The sequence below is a fragment of the Filicampus tigris genome, chromosome 8 (assembly GCF_054856515.1).
Source record: "Filicampus tigris isolate MCC_2025a chromosome 8, RoL_Ftig_1.0, whole genome shotgun sequence".
Taxonomy (NCBI): Eukaryota; Metazoa; Chordata; class Actinopteri; order Syngnathiformes; family Syngnathidae; genus Filicampus; species Filicampus tigris.
The window spans coordinates 21,898,801-21,915,990 of record NC_141224.1 but is presented as its reverse complement, the minus strand read 5'-3'; the positions used below and the strand labels follow the sequence as shown (position 1 = coordinate 21,915,990).

At 39.5% G+C, this 17,190-nt stretch overlaps 1 protein-coding gene across 8 annotated transcripts; it reads left to right on the top strand.

Moving 5' to 3' along the window:
- Positions 1 to 421: 421 nt before the first annotated feature.
- On the top strand, positions 422 to 9,044 carry LOC147144085 (E3 ubiquitin-protein ligase TRIM35-like). Of its 8 annotated transcripts, XM_086039049.1 has the most exons (4): positions 4,903 to 6,846; positions 6,948 to 7,006; positions 7,113 to 7,171; positions 8,031 to 9,044. In XM_086039049.1, exons 1-4 carry the CDS (start codon positions 5,824 to 5,826, stop codon positions 8,375 to 8,377), a joined length of 1,488 nt encoding a protein of 495 aa, XP_085895175.1. In that variant the 5' UTR covers positions 4,903 to 5,823; the 3' UTR covers positions 8,378 to 9,044. The 8 variants fall into 8 exon arrangements, with proteins under 8 accessions (XP_085895171.1, XP_085895170.1, XP_085895175.1 ...); XM_086039045.1 differs by adding an exon at positions 422 to 975 and having other exon boundaries at positions 5,649 to 7,171; XM_086039044.1 differs by adding an exon at positions 1,724 to 3,930 and having other exon boundaries at positions 5,649 to 7,171.
- The last annotated feature ends 8,146 nt before the right edge of the window (positions 9,045 to 17,190 follow it).

The window sequence follows — 17,190 nt, the reverse complement described above, 5'->3', positions numbered from 1 at the left end:
GTACGCCATCTGTTGTCCCATGCTCTCAGAAGATTAGTGACCACATCAGAGTCATCCAACCATTTTTAATCTTGAGTTCAAATGGGACATGTGACCTGTGACTTCATACGAATCTTTAGGTGATTTGTCTTGATTTGTCTTGATTTGTCTTTCTCCAACCTCGGAACTTTTAATCTGCCGTACATTTTGATGTAAAACAACCAAAAACTGTATTTGTTTTAGCTAAGGTTACAATTGTCAACATTTAGTTTTGCATCCCACCGTTGATTATTATTTGCAATTTTTTTTTACATAGTTGGGCTGACATTTCTCCCAAAATATGAAATGAGCAAATGAGAGAGAGAGAGATAGAGAGAGAGAGAGAGTGGGAGGACATAGGAGACTCTCTTTACTTGAGTAGTCAGACATGAATGCTCCAGTTACTGTATATATTGGCTGCTTGGTCACAGTGGTTTATGGTGTGTTTGGTTATATTGCTTGTCAACTTTAAACTCTGTCTGGAGCATAGAAATACAAGAAGGAAGTGGATATCTGATTACATGAAGGATTATAGGAGTCCATTTGCAACATTGCACCACTTTTCCTCTTGACAAGGACACCCGTTTCTGAGGGATGCAGAGCTTGTGGATAAGTAACATTAGTGCTTAACTTCTCTATACATCGGGTTTATTTACTTGCACAAGAAATATTTTGGCCAAATTGTTCTCGTCTTGTGAATCTGCCATGCAAATGCAATGCTTGTTTTTGTTTTTTCAAGCCACCACCAATTATGGAGCACCCTGTTCAGAAAGAAAACTGATTAGAATCTCCTCTGTTACAGAGAAATCTATAGAAATTCAAATCGGTGACAACGGTGAAAACAGCTACTGCGTGTAATCTCTTGAACAAAGAAGTGAAGGAACATACCAGAACAACACCAGTCAGACCATGAGCTCACAATCTTGTGCCAACTACAATTTTACGAATTTATAGAAGGTTTGTTTTGTGTAAATGATAAAAATGGCTTTGCTGTTGTTCTGGTAGTACGTTATATCAATTGTTGACTTGCATAGTTGTTTGTTTGTTTTTGTTAATAGAAAATGTTGGCAAAAACAGTAAGAAAAACTGGACTTTTTACTATCTAGTTGTTTTTTTTTGGGTTTTTTTACAAAGCAGCACCACCTGTGATTAATGTAACACCGGTGAGGAGGAGCTATTTTGTACAGACTGGTTGTCTGTAAAAGTACCCTGCAAATAACCAATGCTTTTCATTGGACAGTGACAGTATGTTGCATAGGATGGATGAGAGACCCTCTTATGTCATCACCTAGTGCTGAGGGATTGTTGGCCACAAGAGGATTAAGTCAAAACAGCCTATATATGGGGGTTAGCGTAACCCTCAACCCTATGACCTTTAATTCTAAATTTGTAACGTTCCGAAAGATTTATTTTGACACGTAATTACTTCATCACATTCAACACATCACATCCATCATTGAATGCTATTTCTTTTCTTACCTCGTCTCTTTTTAATTGACTGCTCTGCAGCCTTAAAAATTACATGACATAAACATCAAGTTATTTTATCGATCCATTATCATCATTACAGTTACCCTAAAACTTACTACCCAGATCGCAAAATTGGCGTGGCCCAGTGATGGGCCACACAACTCACCTGCACTTGGCCCACATACCTCAATGAATGACAGACCTTTCGTGGTCCACATCTGGTATCCACAATATGGGCCACACAAGGCCCATATCTCAGCCAAATCATAACCATAGCTGGCCCTACAATGGATCAGAACTTGTTCCTGATCACGGTCATTTAGTGGTCCGCATCTGGTATTCACAATGTGGGCCACATAAGGCCCATATCTCAGTCAAACTATATCTGGCCCTATAATGGACCAGGACTGGTTCCTGATATTAGCCTTAATTCAACTTTAACTAACCCGCTTCATTCATAAGCCATATTTGACCCAGATTATTTTTAAAAAGCCTCGGGAACTACAGTGTTATAAACAGATCTTTATTTTCAGAACTTGAGAACCACCGCACATAAACTGGAAAACTGCAATTCTTTTTTAACGCTGAACACAGAGTCCAAACTGGGATGCAGCATGCTCTTGAACAGCATTTATCCATCCATCAAATTGTTGTGATCTCCACGCCCTTCTTTCTTCTCATCCTCTCCTTCCTGCCACCTTTCCTGTCAGGAGTAACATGTAGCCAACTAGCCATCTTTGGATTTGACATCAATTTCCTGGTCTTTGGCCCCAGATGTGTGGCCCAGGCGGTTACACTGAAACATGCAAACATGGTTTTAAATTAACTTTTTGTATTGTCAGGTAATTTGACGACTAAAAAGGCAGAGAAAGGCAGTTCAGGCAGTTGAATAGGTAAAAGGCAGTTCAAAGCTCATTAGATGGCTAATTTACTATTCAAATCCGCTTACCTTATGGGCACCCACTTCTGGGTTAACGGTTTGACGAACTGCTTGCCAGCTCATTGTATTGTATGTGTGTAAGGAAACGAAGAAGAGTTGAGAGTTGAAATGTAACCGCTTTATTTAACAGCCGTCATTGTTTATATGTCAATGCAGCGGACGTGAGAGAGGTCAGTCTCTGAACGGATGGGCGGAGACCCCCGGTACAGGGAGCGCTTATTGGCTCGCTGGTTTCAGCTCCAGCAGTTTTGGTCGGTGCTGCTACAGTATGTGTGTGCACTTGTCTCACGCATAGGCCAGCTGTTTGGAGAGGTGGGACAAGCACCAAAAAACTTTTTCCCTCTTCGCCTCGTAGCAGCCAGTCAGCGTCGTATTACATCACACACAGCGTCCTGTACGCTTGGCGGGTCTTGTGTGGAGAGCGCAAAATGAAGGAAAACATTATTATTGTGGTTTGTGTACATCCCGAACTATATGACACGGCCAGCTACCAGTACCGGGACAAGAAAAAAAAGAGACCAGGCTTGGAGAACCATGAGCGAGGAGCTTGTTATACCTGGTATGTTTTTACCTTCTTTCGTTTTTACAGTTGTTGAAGTTTACCAAGACGGCAATATTTGTTTGCATTAGCTTTAGCACAACTAAAGCTACGTACTCCTCCAGCAGCGGACAGTCAAGCGACATGCTGGCGTCACTCGCTAGCTTTGACGCTGCTCGCGCTACTGGGTCTCATCGCTTGTCGTACTAGTAGAACTCGCGCTGTATCTCCTGTTGAAAAATAACCTGCGCAGTTGGGTAACTAGTGGCGCGTTTGAAGTGTTTGAAACGTCTGAAAAATCCACCTCCGCCCTTGCTTAGTCCGTCCCTTTTTTAAAACCTGTTGCCCTCCGTTCTCCGTCCCAAAAATGGGCGTCCGTCTGGGACGGAGGGCTGCACCGTTCCGCCCAGCTCTGATACCGAGGTAACAGAGTGGGGCCAGCTATGGTTATATGATTTGACTGAGATATGGGCCTTGGGTGGCCGACATTATGGGAACCAGATGTGAACCACTAAAGGACCATACTTCAATGAGGTATGTGGACCAAGTGCAGGTGGGTTTTGCTATTTATTTTGCTATCTGGGCTTCTTCCACTGACGTGAGTCGACCTTTAACGTAACCAAACGTGGTACGTCGTAATGGTGTGCGCGTACACGCATGTTTGTGATGAATGTAATACAATTCTTACATCTGTTATGTAACATAAGACTGTGTAGAAAAAAAAATTGGAAACTGCATTTAAAGGTGGGAGAAGACTGGCTATACATGTATGGCCCAAAGTTCTAAATTGATTTCTGGGCCAGATACTAAACTCAAAAATTGGCCCACATCTTGTTTGTCAGAGTCAAGACGGTGCCTCTTTTGCCAGTCCTGGACCATGTTTAATTCACATGCCATATCCCAGTGCCGACTGAATGCCACCTGTGCCAGCTTCATGCCAGATCTGGCCCAAATGCCTTGCTATGTGGGTATAGGTATTAAAGTCGCCACACCAGATTACTTTCCCCCATTACACATGTTTACTTGCCTCTGTGGAGCATATTAAAGTTACCATGGAGAACTGCTTATGAAATGCAAATGTTTTAAGATATAGATGTAAAACATCGCCTGAAACAAAAAATGTTTAGCTGCACCAGCATAGCCTACATATTTGGTTCAAGAAAAAAAACATGGATGCCTCATTCTTTCCTTTAACTATCTTTATTTTTACCACACGGCGGCGATGTTGACTAATATTCAGTTTTACAATCCAGCATGTTATGTACTCGTGCATTTGTTTGTCGTCAATAACGTGTATTTGGAAGTTGTTTACTTTTATTTGAATTTACTTTTTATGCTTTTAGCACATTTTGAGCGCGGTTTGTTAGAAATGTATGTGTGTGCCACTTAATGAAAGTCAATTGGAAGTCTTAAGTGTAACTTCTTCCATTGGTGTTTTTAAAGATAAGTCATTTTAATTAAAAAACAACATTGCTAAATGTTCACATACAAAATCTTCAACATTGCATCTTTTCAGTGAATCAATGGTTGAATACAAAGGTGAATCATATTTTAAATATAACGCTATTGACAAAACAATTAAATTAAGTAGAAAAGAATAACACCCAGTATCACCAACTTTTGTTGTTGTTAATCAATTTGATAGAACTAAATATAGATTTCAAGTCTAATTGGAAAGGCACAAGGAGGTGAGGACTTAATACATAAAAACCATTAAAAAAAATTCAAAATTGCAGTTGTATATATTTTTATTTTAAAATTGCATATATATATATATATATATATATATATATATATATATATATATAATGTTGTACTTATGTACAGTTCCCCTTTACATGTACCCCTTTACATTGCAATATATACAAACACAAACAAAAACAAAACAAAACAAAAAAACAGAAAAATTGAAGTACTCATATTTACTAAAGTCTACTAATCCATCAAATGACGATAGAGAGATATATGATTCTACTATCATTTCAAATGTTCGAAAATTGGCATTACCTGATATTTCATATCTTAACTTTTCTATATGCAACACTCCTATAAATTCCCTAAGTCAGGTTGCATCTTTTGGCTATCACCATGCCGTAGGCAACCACAGAAATCACATTATGACCCAATTTTTGCAATACATTTGAGAAACCAAAAAGAGCTATCACAGGGTCAGGCTCAATAGTATTCTTGAGTGCATGGGAGTCCCATTTAAATATCGAGAACCAAAAAGATTTGACCCTTGGACAAAACCAAAATTGATGTTCCAATGTACCATCCATTATCTTACATCTTTGAGGGTAGGGTTAATTAATTTGGGTTATTTGAACTCAGCAGTCTTAAAGGTGTATGCTTTCATTTTCGTTTTGCAGTGTGGTAAAGCCGGTTTGGCGGGTTCTTTAGCCATTTAAGTAAGCTCTTTTGTGGTTTTCGTCACTCCCTGCACATCTAGAACAAATCAGGAAGGGTAAGATGCCATTTCCTTAGTTTTTCTCATCATCGTTAGTTTTCAGGACTGAATTTTGCTTTGGTTTTCTTCCACCGCGGCTGTACATAGCACGTTGCTCTAACTCTGCTGTGCTTTTGTTTTTAATTCTTCACTTGGTTTAACTAAGTGTGAGTTGTTTGATTGAAATGCTCTTTTGTGTGTGCAAGTGGTAATAACGCACTTTTGTGTGATCCCAGATCACTGCGTGACTTTTGCCGCGGACAAGTCAGAAAACTAAAGCAGGAAGTGTACTTGGAGACTTTTTCAACATCTGACAATTTATTCACTTGTGACTGAGGGAGACACACTCAGCGTTGGAATCACAGTGAGCGTTGGAATCTTGTCAAAAGAGACAGTGTGTTTGCAAGGAACATGGCTGGTAAAGTTGATGACAATCTCCACTGTCCATCCTGTTTGGGTATCTTTAAAGATCCCGTCATACTGCTATGCAGTCACAGCTTCTGTCGTACATGCGTACAGCAGTGGTGGGAGCAGAAAGGAGATCGAACGTGTCCAGTCTGTAGGGCTGTCGAGTTTAGATCAATGGATCCGCCTTTAAACCTGGCGCTGAGGAATGTGTGTGAGGCCTTTTCAAAAGTCTCGACGGAGGCGGAAGACAACTGCAGCTTGCACAAGGAGAAATTGAAACTCTTCTGTTTGGACCACCAGGAGCTTGTGTGCATCATCTGCATGGTTGCAGACAACCATGCTGGCCACAAGTTCAGTCCCCTCGATGAAGTTGTGAAATGTTACAAAGAGAAACTCCAGAAAGGCGTGCGGGATGCAAAGGAAAGACTGAAAGATTATAGTGAGAAAAGAGACAACTGCAAGGAACAACAGACGTACATCAAGGTCCAGAGGGAGCAGGTGGAAAGCAAGATTAAGAGGGATTTCAAGGAGCTTCGTCGCTTCCTGCAAATTGAGGAGGAGGCCAGGTTGTCTGCTGTGAGGGAGGAAGAGCAGAAGAAGACTCGGATGATAAAGACGATCATTGCGACTCTCGACAGAGACATGGTTGCTCTCTCAGGCGCGATCAGAAGCACAGAGGAGCAGCTGATGTCTGACCCCGTTTCCTTCGTGAAGAACTTCAAGACTGCGATGACCGGAATCCAGAAGCTGCCCGACAATCCTGAGCTGCTCCCGGGAGCTCTGCTGGACGTAGCCAAACATGTGGGCAACCTCAAGTTCAACGTGTGGAAACGAATAAAGGAGATGGTCTCCTACAGTCCCGTCATTTTGGACCCAAACACGGCCGGTCCAGGACTCAGTCTGTCTGAAGATCTGACCAGCGTGAGTTTTCAAGGACAGCAGTATCCAAAGAATCCAGAGAGGTTCGAGTGGCACTATGTGCTCGGTTCTGCTTTGGCTTCGGGAACACACACCTGGGATGTGGAGGTGGGACATAACACACGCTGGGCACTCGGGGTGATGTGGGGGAACCCTTGTTTGCCACATGACATGACAGCCTGCGGCATTGGATTTGCTGACGTCTTTAGAGCCGGTGTTCGGTCAGTGAAGCCGCAGAGGATCCGAGTTCAAGTGGACACGAATCAAGGTTTTGTTTTAATCTCTGAATGTCTTACAGGCACTCAATTGTGCAAAACCAACCCGTCCAACTGGCCACGTTTGTCTGACAACATAAAAATGTATGCTTTCATTAGGACAATGGATAAAATTCCTCTGCAAATAATTCCACTTGCACCTCGTGTTTTGACTCAAGGTCAGTGATGATGTTGGAGATGTTTTGCTCTCACATTTGAAATCTGATATGATATGGATGTGATATTTTTCCTCCTAAAGTGACAGTTGACATGGATTGATCTGTTTAATAAACTAAAATAAGTACATGACATTTTGAAAATAAATAGATAATTGATTTAGAATGTGTAAGAAAGAAATCAGTCTGAGCAAAATGTGAATGTTGTGGTTTGCCAAATTTCAATAAATAAATAATGAAATGTGCCAAGAAGTATTTATTTAGCTGTTTATTCAATTATTTCAATACTTATTTACTTCAGTATTTATTTATCTCTTTCAATATTTATTTAATTGAACAATTATATAATTATTTCAATTTGTCCAACCAATCTCTCTCAATATTTATTTAATTGAACATTTATATAATTATTTCAATTTGTCCAACCATTCAAATGCAAGCCTTGTAGCGAGCCTTCTTGTCTTGTCTAAACCAAAGGATGGCATGTGTAAATTAGTCACTGAAGATTTCTGATTTCTGTAGACAAAGGCAAGTTGATGGACCTTGTTGAATATCAACAACACCTTTTGCCTGTAGATCAAGTATCTAGTTGAGCCATTCCTGGTTCCAGAAAAAAAAAAAATTTGACCTCCCTAAAGTGAAGACACCTTTCGTCAACTTCAAAACCATTTTCATGAATGAGATGATCAGGCACATTGTCCACCACACCAATCTCTATTCTGCTCAACAAATGGGAAATCCAATCACACAAGCATTGCAGAGATGGAACACTTCGTGGCTATGTTACTATTCATGGGAGATTTTGAATTTGCTGCCATTGAAGAATACTGGGCCATTGAATCACGTTTCCCTGTGATTGCAGAAATCATGCCAACCAGCAAGTTGAAGAGGCCCCCGATCGTTTCTACAGGATCCTCTCACTGTTTGACATGTTGCGAAAGCAGTGCCTCGAAATTCCATCTACTTTCAAGCAGTCACTGGATGAGGTCATGGTTCCTTACAAAGGCACCAGAGCAGGAAGTCTGCATCAGTTCATCCGAAACAAACCTCCTCGTTTTGGCTTCAACATCTACAGTTGGGCCAGTACCTCTTGAATCATCCATGACCTGCTACTCTACCAAGGAGCCTCCACCTTCTTCAACGTCAGGAAGAAAAGAAGCTTCTGCTGGGAGCCAAAGTGGTGCGGACCCTCTGCAAGACCATCCCTGAGCCAAGACTGTCTGTTGTCTTTTGCGACAACTTCTTTACGAGTTACAGCCTGTTCAAGGATCTGGAATCAAGTTTTGGTGTGAAATACATAAAAACTGCACTGGTGGAGCTCCGTTGATGAAGGACAGTGAGCTGAACAAGAAAGGCTGAGGAAAATTTGACTACAGATCTTCAGAGGGGATTGTCGCGGTCAAGCAGAATGACAACTAGTGTGTAACCCTCCTTAGCAATGCAGTGAGATTTCATCCTACATATACGATCTTCCCCTGTCTCAAGGCAAGCAATCCATGCTTTGTAACATACCACAAGAAGGACAACTGATGTTGCTTGAATCCCAAAGCAGTGTTTAAAGTATTGCTATTTTATGACATATTTCTTTGCTTATGTATTGTTTGTGGCCAACTGAGCAAGCTTGATGTGAAATTTCTTTTGAAATAATCCAAAACAAGATGTCACATGGCTCGGCATATTTTATAACCAAAACGCATTTTGTCACAGTTTTGCCAGCGATGCCGTTTGGCACAGGTTTATAAAAACTACAATTTTAGGTATTTTCTTTAAATGTACATGTTCTTTTGTTATTTGTGTCCCTGATAACCAGGAAATGTAAGGAAAAAAATGTTCAATGACAATTTCTTGGTCCGGCTATTAAAGGGTTAATATTGAAGGGCTTTAACTTTCGATGTATTCATTTTTTTTTTACATTGCTATGACGCGCTTGTGACAAACAATGCCGGATACCTATAGTTTCTTCACGGTGTATAAGCCTAGCATAATTTTGACTGGACCTTATGTTGCGATGAAAAATGTGGCCAAAGCTTTGCAGAGTTCAGGGCGCCGATACCAAAGGAAAGTCTAATCATTAGGTAAAGGCTTGAATATCCCTTTCAATATATTCGTATCACCCAAAGTCAATATATCATTTTGTAGTCAAGCTACTCCCTGACCACGAGTCTTGTTGGTGCTCAACTAAAATCTCAGGGAAGATATCAACAGCGGCAGCTTTGCGCTGAAGTTCGTATATGCAATATTCCTTTCCTCGCACAGTTCGTGTGCACAAAATAGTAATTCGTGCGCACGAACTACTTATTTGTGCGCACGAATTAGTAGTTTGTGCGCACAAACTAGTTTTTTTTTTCAAAATGTCATGTCTGCTCCGTACAATGGCCATAATACTACTCTGACCCACACTCCAGCACAGTAGGTGGCAGTGATGCACCTCAAACGTCAGCTGCCACCCTCCAATAAAGAAAAAGAAGAAGAGCAAGCAAGAAGATTCAAGAATCCCGCCCGCGGCTAACAGTTGATGCTGTTTTAGCCACAGGTGCTTCTACTCAACCGGCAGGTAAACGACCTCAGCTGACTAGAAGTACCTGTGGCTCAAGACAATCTGTGGCAGGATGTTTACTTTCTGGACCTGAATTTCCCATCTCTGCCATACACACTCTGATGAGACATCCAGCAAAGACATGGTGAGTAAATGCATTTATTTTATGTTTATGAGAATGTTTGCCTTTTGTGTATTCTTCAGATTCAGTTTCTGGTGGCACATATTTCAGCCCATAGTGTTACACTTAGTGTAAGAATCTTCAAGGGTAATTTTTATTGATTATATATTGGTAATGATTTGCACAAATGTCTTCACACGCTATCCATCTTTGTTTACTTACATCAGTTAAAAAACAAACAAACAAAATGTTTTATTGTACACTGAAAAAAAAATGCTGTGCATCATTTACTTAATTCTATTTTGTCAAGTGGTTGCACTAAATAAAATCAACTGAATCCAGATAGATTTTTACAACAGATTATACATCAACTTTAAAAATCTGGATACAGATGATTTTATTTTGTGCAACCAATTGACAAAAAAGAGTAAATTCAATCATTTTTTAAAGTGTACATAGCTGGAAACATTTGGAAACTCTTAAATCCAACACCACTATTAGTTTTATTTGAATTCTTTTAGTAGTCTGATGACTATCATTACCAGTATCATTACCTGATGATACAAAAAGTTAATTTCAAACCACGTTTACATGTTTCAGTGTAACCACTTGGGCTACACATCTGGGGCCAAAGACCAGGAATTCAATGCCAAATCCAAAGATGGCTACATCTGTCTCCTGATGGGGATGGTGTCAGGAAGGAGAGGATGAGAAGAAAAGAGGGCATGGAGAGCACAACAATTTGATGGATGGATAAATGCTGTCCAAGAGCATGCTGCGTTCCAGTTTGGATTCATGTTTGGTGTTAAAAAAAAAACGCAGTTTTCCAGTTTGTGCGGTGGTTCTGAAGTTTCCCTTTGCGATGTCAATTTCCTTTGTCAGCTGGTTTCGAGCTCGTTTGTACAGTCCCCTATCTCCGCTTCTGAAGGCGGCCTCTTTTGCTTTTCTAAATTGACGAAGTTTGGATTATTTCAACAGGATATAAATACAGCATTCGTTTCAGTTCATTTCACTGTATTAAAACCTTTCATGTCATGTCGCAGTTTAAATGTTGCGACACATAGGTTATTTGTCCATCCATACTACTGTATTCCAAATATTTCAAATATTACCTTTAGAACTGTTTTAACATTTTTATTTTAGAAGGCATTATGTTTTTATAAGTATAAAATCTATGCATCCATTCCTGTTAAACTTTCTTCTTAATGTCTGCAGTCCTGCTGTGTTGTGTTGTTGTATTCTTTATTTTAATGGATAGTGGGATAGTATTTTAATGAATAGTGTATTCATCATTTGTAGCGTTGATATGGCTACCGAACGTAAAATGGTGTTAAGCAATTCAAACAGCTAAAATTGCTGCTGCAACAACATTGCAGATGTGATGTGCATTAGGGCGAGGTATTTGGTGCTTGACTTTTACAATCTAACAGTGGTCTGACAGCTATCTGATAAATGACCTGAGATTCAATACACATGTATATGATACTTTTCACACGTGGGAATAGACCATAAAAGGAAGCACTGCTTTAACACTGTGTCCACTGCTTGTCCAGACCCGATACATTTTTTGCACTGAGAACAACTTTTTCCCCAATTAATTTCACTGGTCGACACATTTACTACTTACTTTTTTTTTTAAATGAGAGAAGCAAGCAAGTTTCTAATTATTTTTTGCGCTGGTTCAGAATCTGCCCTAATTTTTCTCTAGAATCTCAGTTTTGACAAAAACAATAGTAATAATGATAATATAATAGAAATAATGAGATATGTAATGTGTTAAATGTTTATGAATTAAGTTTTAGATTCAGCAACAGGTGTAATTTTTTTTCTTAACCATAGCTATGAATTACAATGTATGCTAAAATCAGTATTGCACAAGCTTTATAGGTCAAACTTAAAAACAAAAAATGAAAATATCTCAAAAACATGCATCAAAAATATGTTTAGGGACGCACAGTTAAAGCCATATCTCATAATTTGCTGTTGACCAGTATTATTGTATCACCACAGCTCAAGTGGTAAATCTAAGTCTATCAGAATAGCAATCACACCACTGATATCTGCACTCATTTTATTTATTTCACTCATTGCGGATATGACAGATTGGCTTTTATGAGGCATTTTACCTCTCTGCTCACCAGACTGAGTGACTAGCTCAGCACACACAGATTTCTTCCAGCCTTTGTCTCCTTCTGTCATATTGACCAAAGGCATTGTTCATTTTCTATTAAAACAAAGCGACAAGTAACATATTTATAAGAAATGTCGATGCATTATATGCATATTTTACAAATCAAAAACAAGACCATTATTTCGCTATTGAGTTGTTTTTTTAATCTTTTTTGGACATATAGTATATGAAAAATAATCATGAACCTGTGTGTCTCTTTTATTGAGCCAAATTCTTTAAAGTGATATGGTTAAGCAGAAACATCACTCATTTCGTGAATCTTCACACGGACTAAAACTGGACAAAAACTGGCTCAATAGTCCATGCCAAAGTAATGTGCATGTGAGTGTATTGCTGCATGGTAGTCATGTCAAGGGTGAATGTTTTGCCCACCTGAATTATTGCTTCTTTACTGGGTCTCTTGGTCTTTGCAGCAAAGACTGAATGTATTGTAGATCTTAAATGACTTCAAATATGTTTTTCCCATCATGGGGGATCAAACAGAGATAATGGACGGATGAAGGGAGGTGCGCTTTCCATCTGTTCTCCTGATACAGATACAAACAACACAATGATACAAGCAACTATTCTTTCTAATTGGGAATCAAAGCTTTACTTTATTTGTCCTCTCTGTACGCTTTGCCCTTTTAAATTAGCAGCTGGTCAATGTGTGGTAGAAGAACTGATGGGTGCTCAATGTGCTCAAATAATTAGATAGGCACTAATTGTGACTCAGCAATCTCGAATGCACCCTTTACAATGAACATCGAATCCCTGTTCAAATCCAGCTGTTTGACTGGACATGTTTTCCATCAGTGATCCATTCATGTTTTAGTAGTGTAGAGGAGAAGACAAAATGTATTTACCATACATTCAAGGTTAAAGGTACAGTAAGTGTTTTTGTTAAAAATCTGTTTTTAAAGCGTAAATCAACCCAAACAGATTTTTTTCAAGAATGTTCCCAGCAGGCCCATTAGTTGAAACACGGCATTCTGATTAATTTTGTGTTTGTGGAATACAAGTTAAGCAGCAAAATGCACTCATTTTTAGCCATCTCTGGGGACAGCCATTTTGTCTTCTGTCGACTGAAAATCACATCACAACTGCTCACAACGACCATTCACGGCTCAGATTCAGAAAACAGGTCAGCCGTGATTGGTCGTTGTGCGCAGTTGTGATGTCGTTTTCAGTCGACAGAAGACAAAATGGCCACCCCCAGAGATGGCTAAAAACGAGTGGATTAACACTTTTTCCACAAACGCAATATTTATCAGAATGCCCAGTTTCAACTAATGGGCTTGCATAGAACATATTCTTGAAAAAAAAAATGTTTGCGTTGACTTTACGGTTCAACAACTGAATGGATTGTCCGTCCATCCATCCATTTCCACATACAACACCGATTCACATGGATACATGCATCTGTACAGTTTGACATACCAGTATCACTTGGGGGTGTTCAGTTCAATCAGATGTAATTGTCACAAGGTATGACTGTGATTGTCTCAGTTTATTGTATGACAACAAGAAACATTAAAGACATTCAATCAAACAACGAGAGGACAAACAGCGATTTTGGGACTGGAATGTTTATAGCCATCTGACAAAAATATATATATAGGCTCATGCTGAAATGTGCATTGTTCATCAAAAAACAGAGCGAGACATCGATAAATATTTAGTAGTGCGGAGGTACTTTATACTGAAAGCTATACAGCAATGTAGTTTTGGCCTTGCACCTAGCATTCCACTTTGAAGATAATCAGCTTTCACCGACTGGCTTGAAACAATTGCTGACACACTAACAGAATGGATCAGAACAGGCTATTTTCTTCAGAATGCGCTCAGTGGCTCACATTTGAAGAACACAATACGGAATTAATTTCACATTACACTGCACAACTAAATTATGACAGTGTGGACTTAGAACAAAAACAGGTTACTTTAGCCACTTTTCCACCAACATTTAGGTCTCGTGGCCCAGGGGGTTTGCATTTTCACTGCATCTCATAGTTCAGGGTAGTTTACTTAATTGAGACTGACGACATATGCACAGGAGAAGGTTTTGCGTTCATCATTATTGACAACCTGTGGGTCTTAAACATCATTGCAGTTAACAGAAAAGGCTTCAGTTACCTTTAGCATTAGTGTAGTATTGTTTATTAGAATGTCATCGTTGGTGTTTTGAGGATGACATAGTTGCCAATGCTCTTCAGTTGTTTTCTTCCCACAAGTGGTAACAGAATGTAGTGATGTGAAAATTAAGCTTCAAGATGCTTCATGAACCAGTCGTTATATTTTCTGACTCCTCCGGATAGCACTGTTGGTTAAAAAAAGGTGCTCAAGGAAATGGCAAGTAAAGTCACTGTGGTTTCAGCTCTATTTTGAGCAGGGAGCGCCATCTAGAGGAGTCCAAAAATACCCATCACTAACAGAATGCACGTTCATTCAGGAGCACCCAACACACTGACTCCTGCTTACAGTGAAAGTTTACCCAAACATTTTCTTTTTTTTTTCAATATGTTCTATGCAGCCCCACTAGTTGAAACAAGGCATTCTGATTAATATTGCATTTGTGGAATATGAGTTAAGCAGCTCACCTGCTGAGCCATGATTGGTCGTTACCTGAGCCCTGAGCAACTGTGATGTCCTTTTCAGTCGACAATAAGTGGCAAAATGGACGCCCCCAGATGAGGACAAAAATGGGTGGTCGACAGAAGTGACCAAATGACCCAAGAGAGATAGCTAAAAATGGGTGGATTTTACAGCTTAACCCATTAAGGCCTAAAGCGCCTGGCTCCACAGGCCCCCTAAAATTTGAGGTCGTCTTTGGACTACCCTTGAAAACCTGAAGTTTTCCCAGAAATTCAACACCTACAAAATAATTAATATTTCAGCCCCTGTAGCAGACAGAAACATAATTCCAAATGAATTTGAGGCCTTAGACAGGAAGCTTGCACACAGGCCCGAGTTGATTAATCTTTACTGTTTCAATCGAAGATGTAAAAGTAAAGTGCCAGTGCAAGAGAAGCACTATTTTTAATGTAAAAACATCGAGTGGTAATTACCATCCTCTACTCTGTTACAAAGACATTGATATTGTCATTGTCTACAAACATACATCTTAACCATATATCACGTTCGACTGGTTCAAAGTCCACAATCGCGTCGTCTATGTCACTGCCGTTACTCATTTCAGAGCTCCCGCAATCGACAGGCAACCGCCATTATGACTCAAAAAAATTCTGTGACATCCTTCGAGGTCTCACGACACCGTCACGTGTATATTCTGAAACATTTTATTGGTTAAGAGACCGATGATTAAATAATAAAAAGAAAATGACGTGTACGTCACTCTCTCGGCTTTAAGGGTAGAAAGACGCAACAGCGCTCCCGACTCTAGTGGTAGAAACACAGTTATGTGCTCCCGTCCTTTATGGGTTAACTCATATTCCACAAACGCAGTATTAGTCAGAATGCCTTGTTTCAACTAATGGGTCTGCATAAAACATATTTCTTGAAAAAAAAAAAGGTTGGGTTGACTTCCTATTTAGGTTGACTTCCTATTTAAGTACTATATATATATATATATATATATATATATATATATATATATAATCTTTAAAGAGATACTTTCATAATTGTGCTATTTTCAGCAGTAAAAATGTTTTATCTATAATGAATTCTATAATAATAACTTCATTATTTCTTATGTGCAACTAACACTACACTGGAAAAAAGGTGGTTTTATTTACTCAATATGATTTTGTCAAGTGGTTGCACAAAATAAAAGGATCTGTATCCTGATACATTTTTAAAGTAGATGTATAGTGTACTGTACTGTACAGTCTACTACCAGGATTTACAATTTTTTTATAAGTATTAGAATTGTGGGCGGCACGGTGGTCGACTAGTTAACACGTCCGCCTCACAGTTCAGAGGTCGTGGGTTCGATCCCGGCCCCGGCCTCCCAGTGTGGGGGTTGCATGTTCTCCCCGTGCCTGCGTGGGTTTTCTCTGGGTACTCCAGACACCATAGTTAAAGGAGTAATGGCTCGTAACTACTTTTTTCAGAGCCGTCCCAGAGATGGAGCGTTCCATTCGTCCGTACAGCCATTTTGTGGATGGTCAGACGGGTCAAGTCCCGTAAATGTTTGCGAACAGACGGAATGTCAGGACGCAAGTGCTTTAAAGGGACGAGGACGGACAGGGTTGGGGGACGATAATTTTTTTGAATAAGTACGGAGGGACAAGGAAAAGTACCCAGGTTGTGGATGGAGAACGGACCGGCAGAAAAGAGTAAAAAAGTGCCCAGCTCTGATTTTTATATTGTTTAATACTATAAAATTGCGACATCGGAATGAAATATACGAAACAAAAGTCAAGAGGCCAGGAGCATCTTATAGCTGCATATGCAGAGTAATAACACATTAAAGTTTTAAAACAGTCAAAATGACTGCCCTTGTGTTAATATCTTTACTGCAGATACATATATTGATACGCATATTCTTTCACACAGTCAGGAATAACACAGAAGCGGTTGTTAATTTGTTGATAATGATACCTGATTATAACATTTACTGTCACACAACACAATAGTCATGAATGATACACCTACACACAGGACATATAGTATGATGTTAGTTATCGCTAAGTGTAAACTTTTTGATTGTGTTGATAAGTAACACATAGTACAGAATACTCTACTGTACACAGAAGTCATGAATGATATCCAAGGTTTTCTAGGTCTAAATTGAAGGTAATACTTTTCTGTGTTGGTTCTTTTCAACTCGCACTATGTATCACTGGAATACATTTATTCATGTTCATGCATTGTTCTCCTTTAGCCAGATCAAAATAGTTTCATTTATGTGCAAAAAGCACAAATACCTGTTGTGGAAAGGAATAGGAAATGAGCCATTTTGATATTGTTTCATGGGTTGGCTAGTACATACAAATTTTAATTGAAGATCCCTGCCCTATATCTGTCGTGTAGAGGGATAGCCTGCTCTAGCATTCTGAAGCTAAAGGGCATACCTTTCTCTTGTTCCTGGCTGCAAGACACTTTGCACAGGCACTTGTTTGTTTTTTAGGTGGACCGCTAGCAGGAGGTGGCTCAAAGATTGATGGCCCAGCATTTTTATTCAGGGCCAGGCACTTCAGGTACCCCATTTGTACTGCATCACACTCTCATCG

Coding starts and splice junctions, on each gene's coding strand:
- LOC147144085 (XM_086039045.1), top strand. CDS start 5,824: ATGGCTGGTAAAGTTGATGACAATCTCCACTGTCCATCCTGTTTGGGT. Junction 7,172..8,030: donor ACCTCGTGTTTTGACTCAAG/GTCAGTGATGAT, acceptor CTGTGATTGCAG/AAATCATGCCAACCAGCAAG.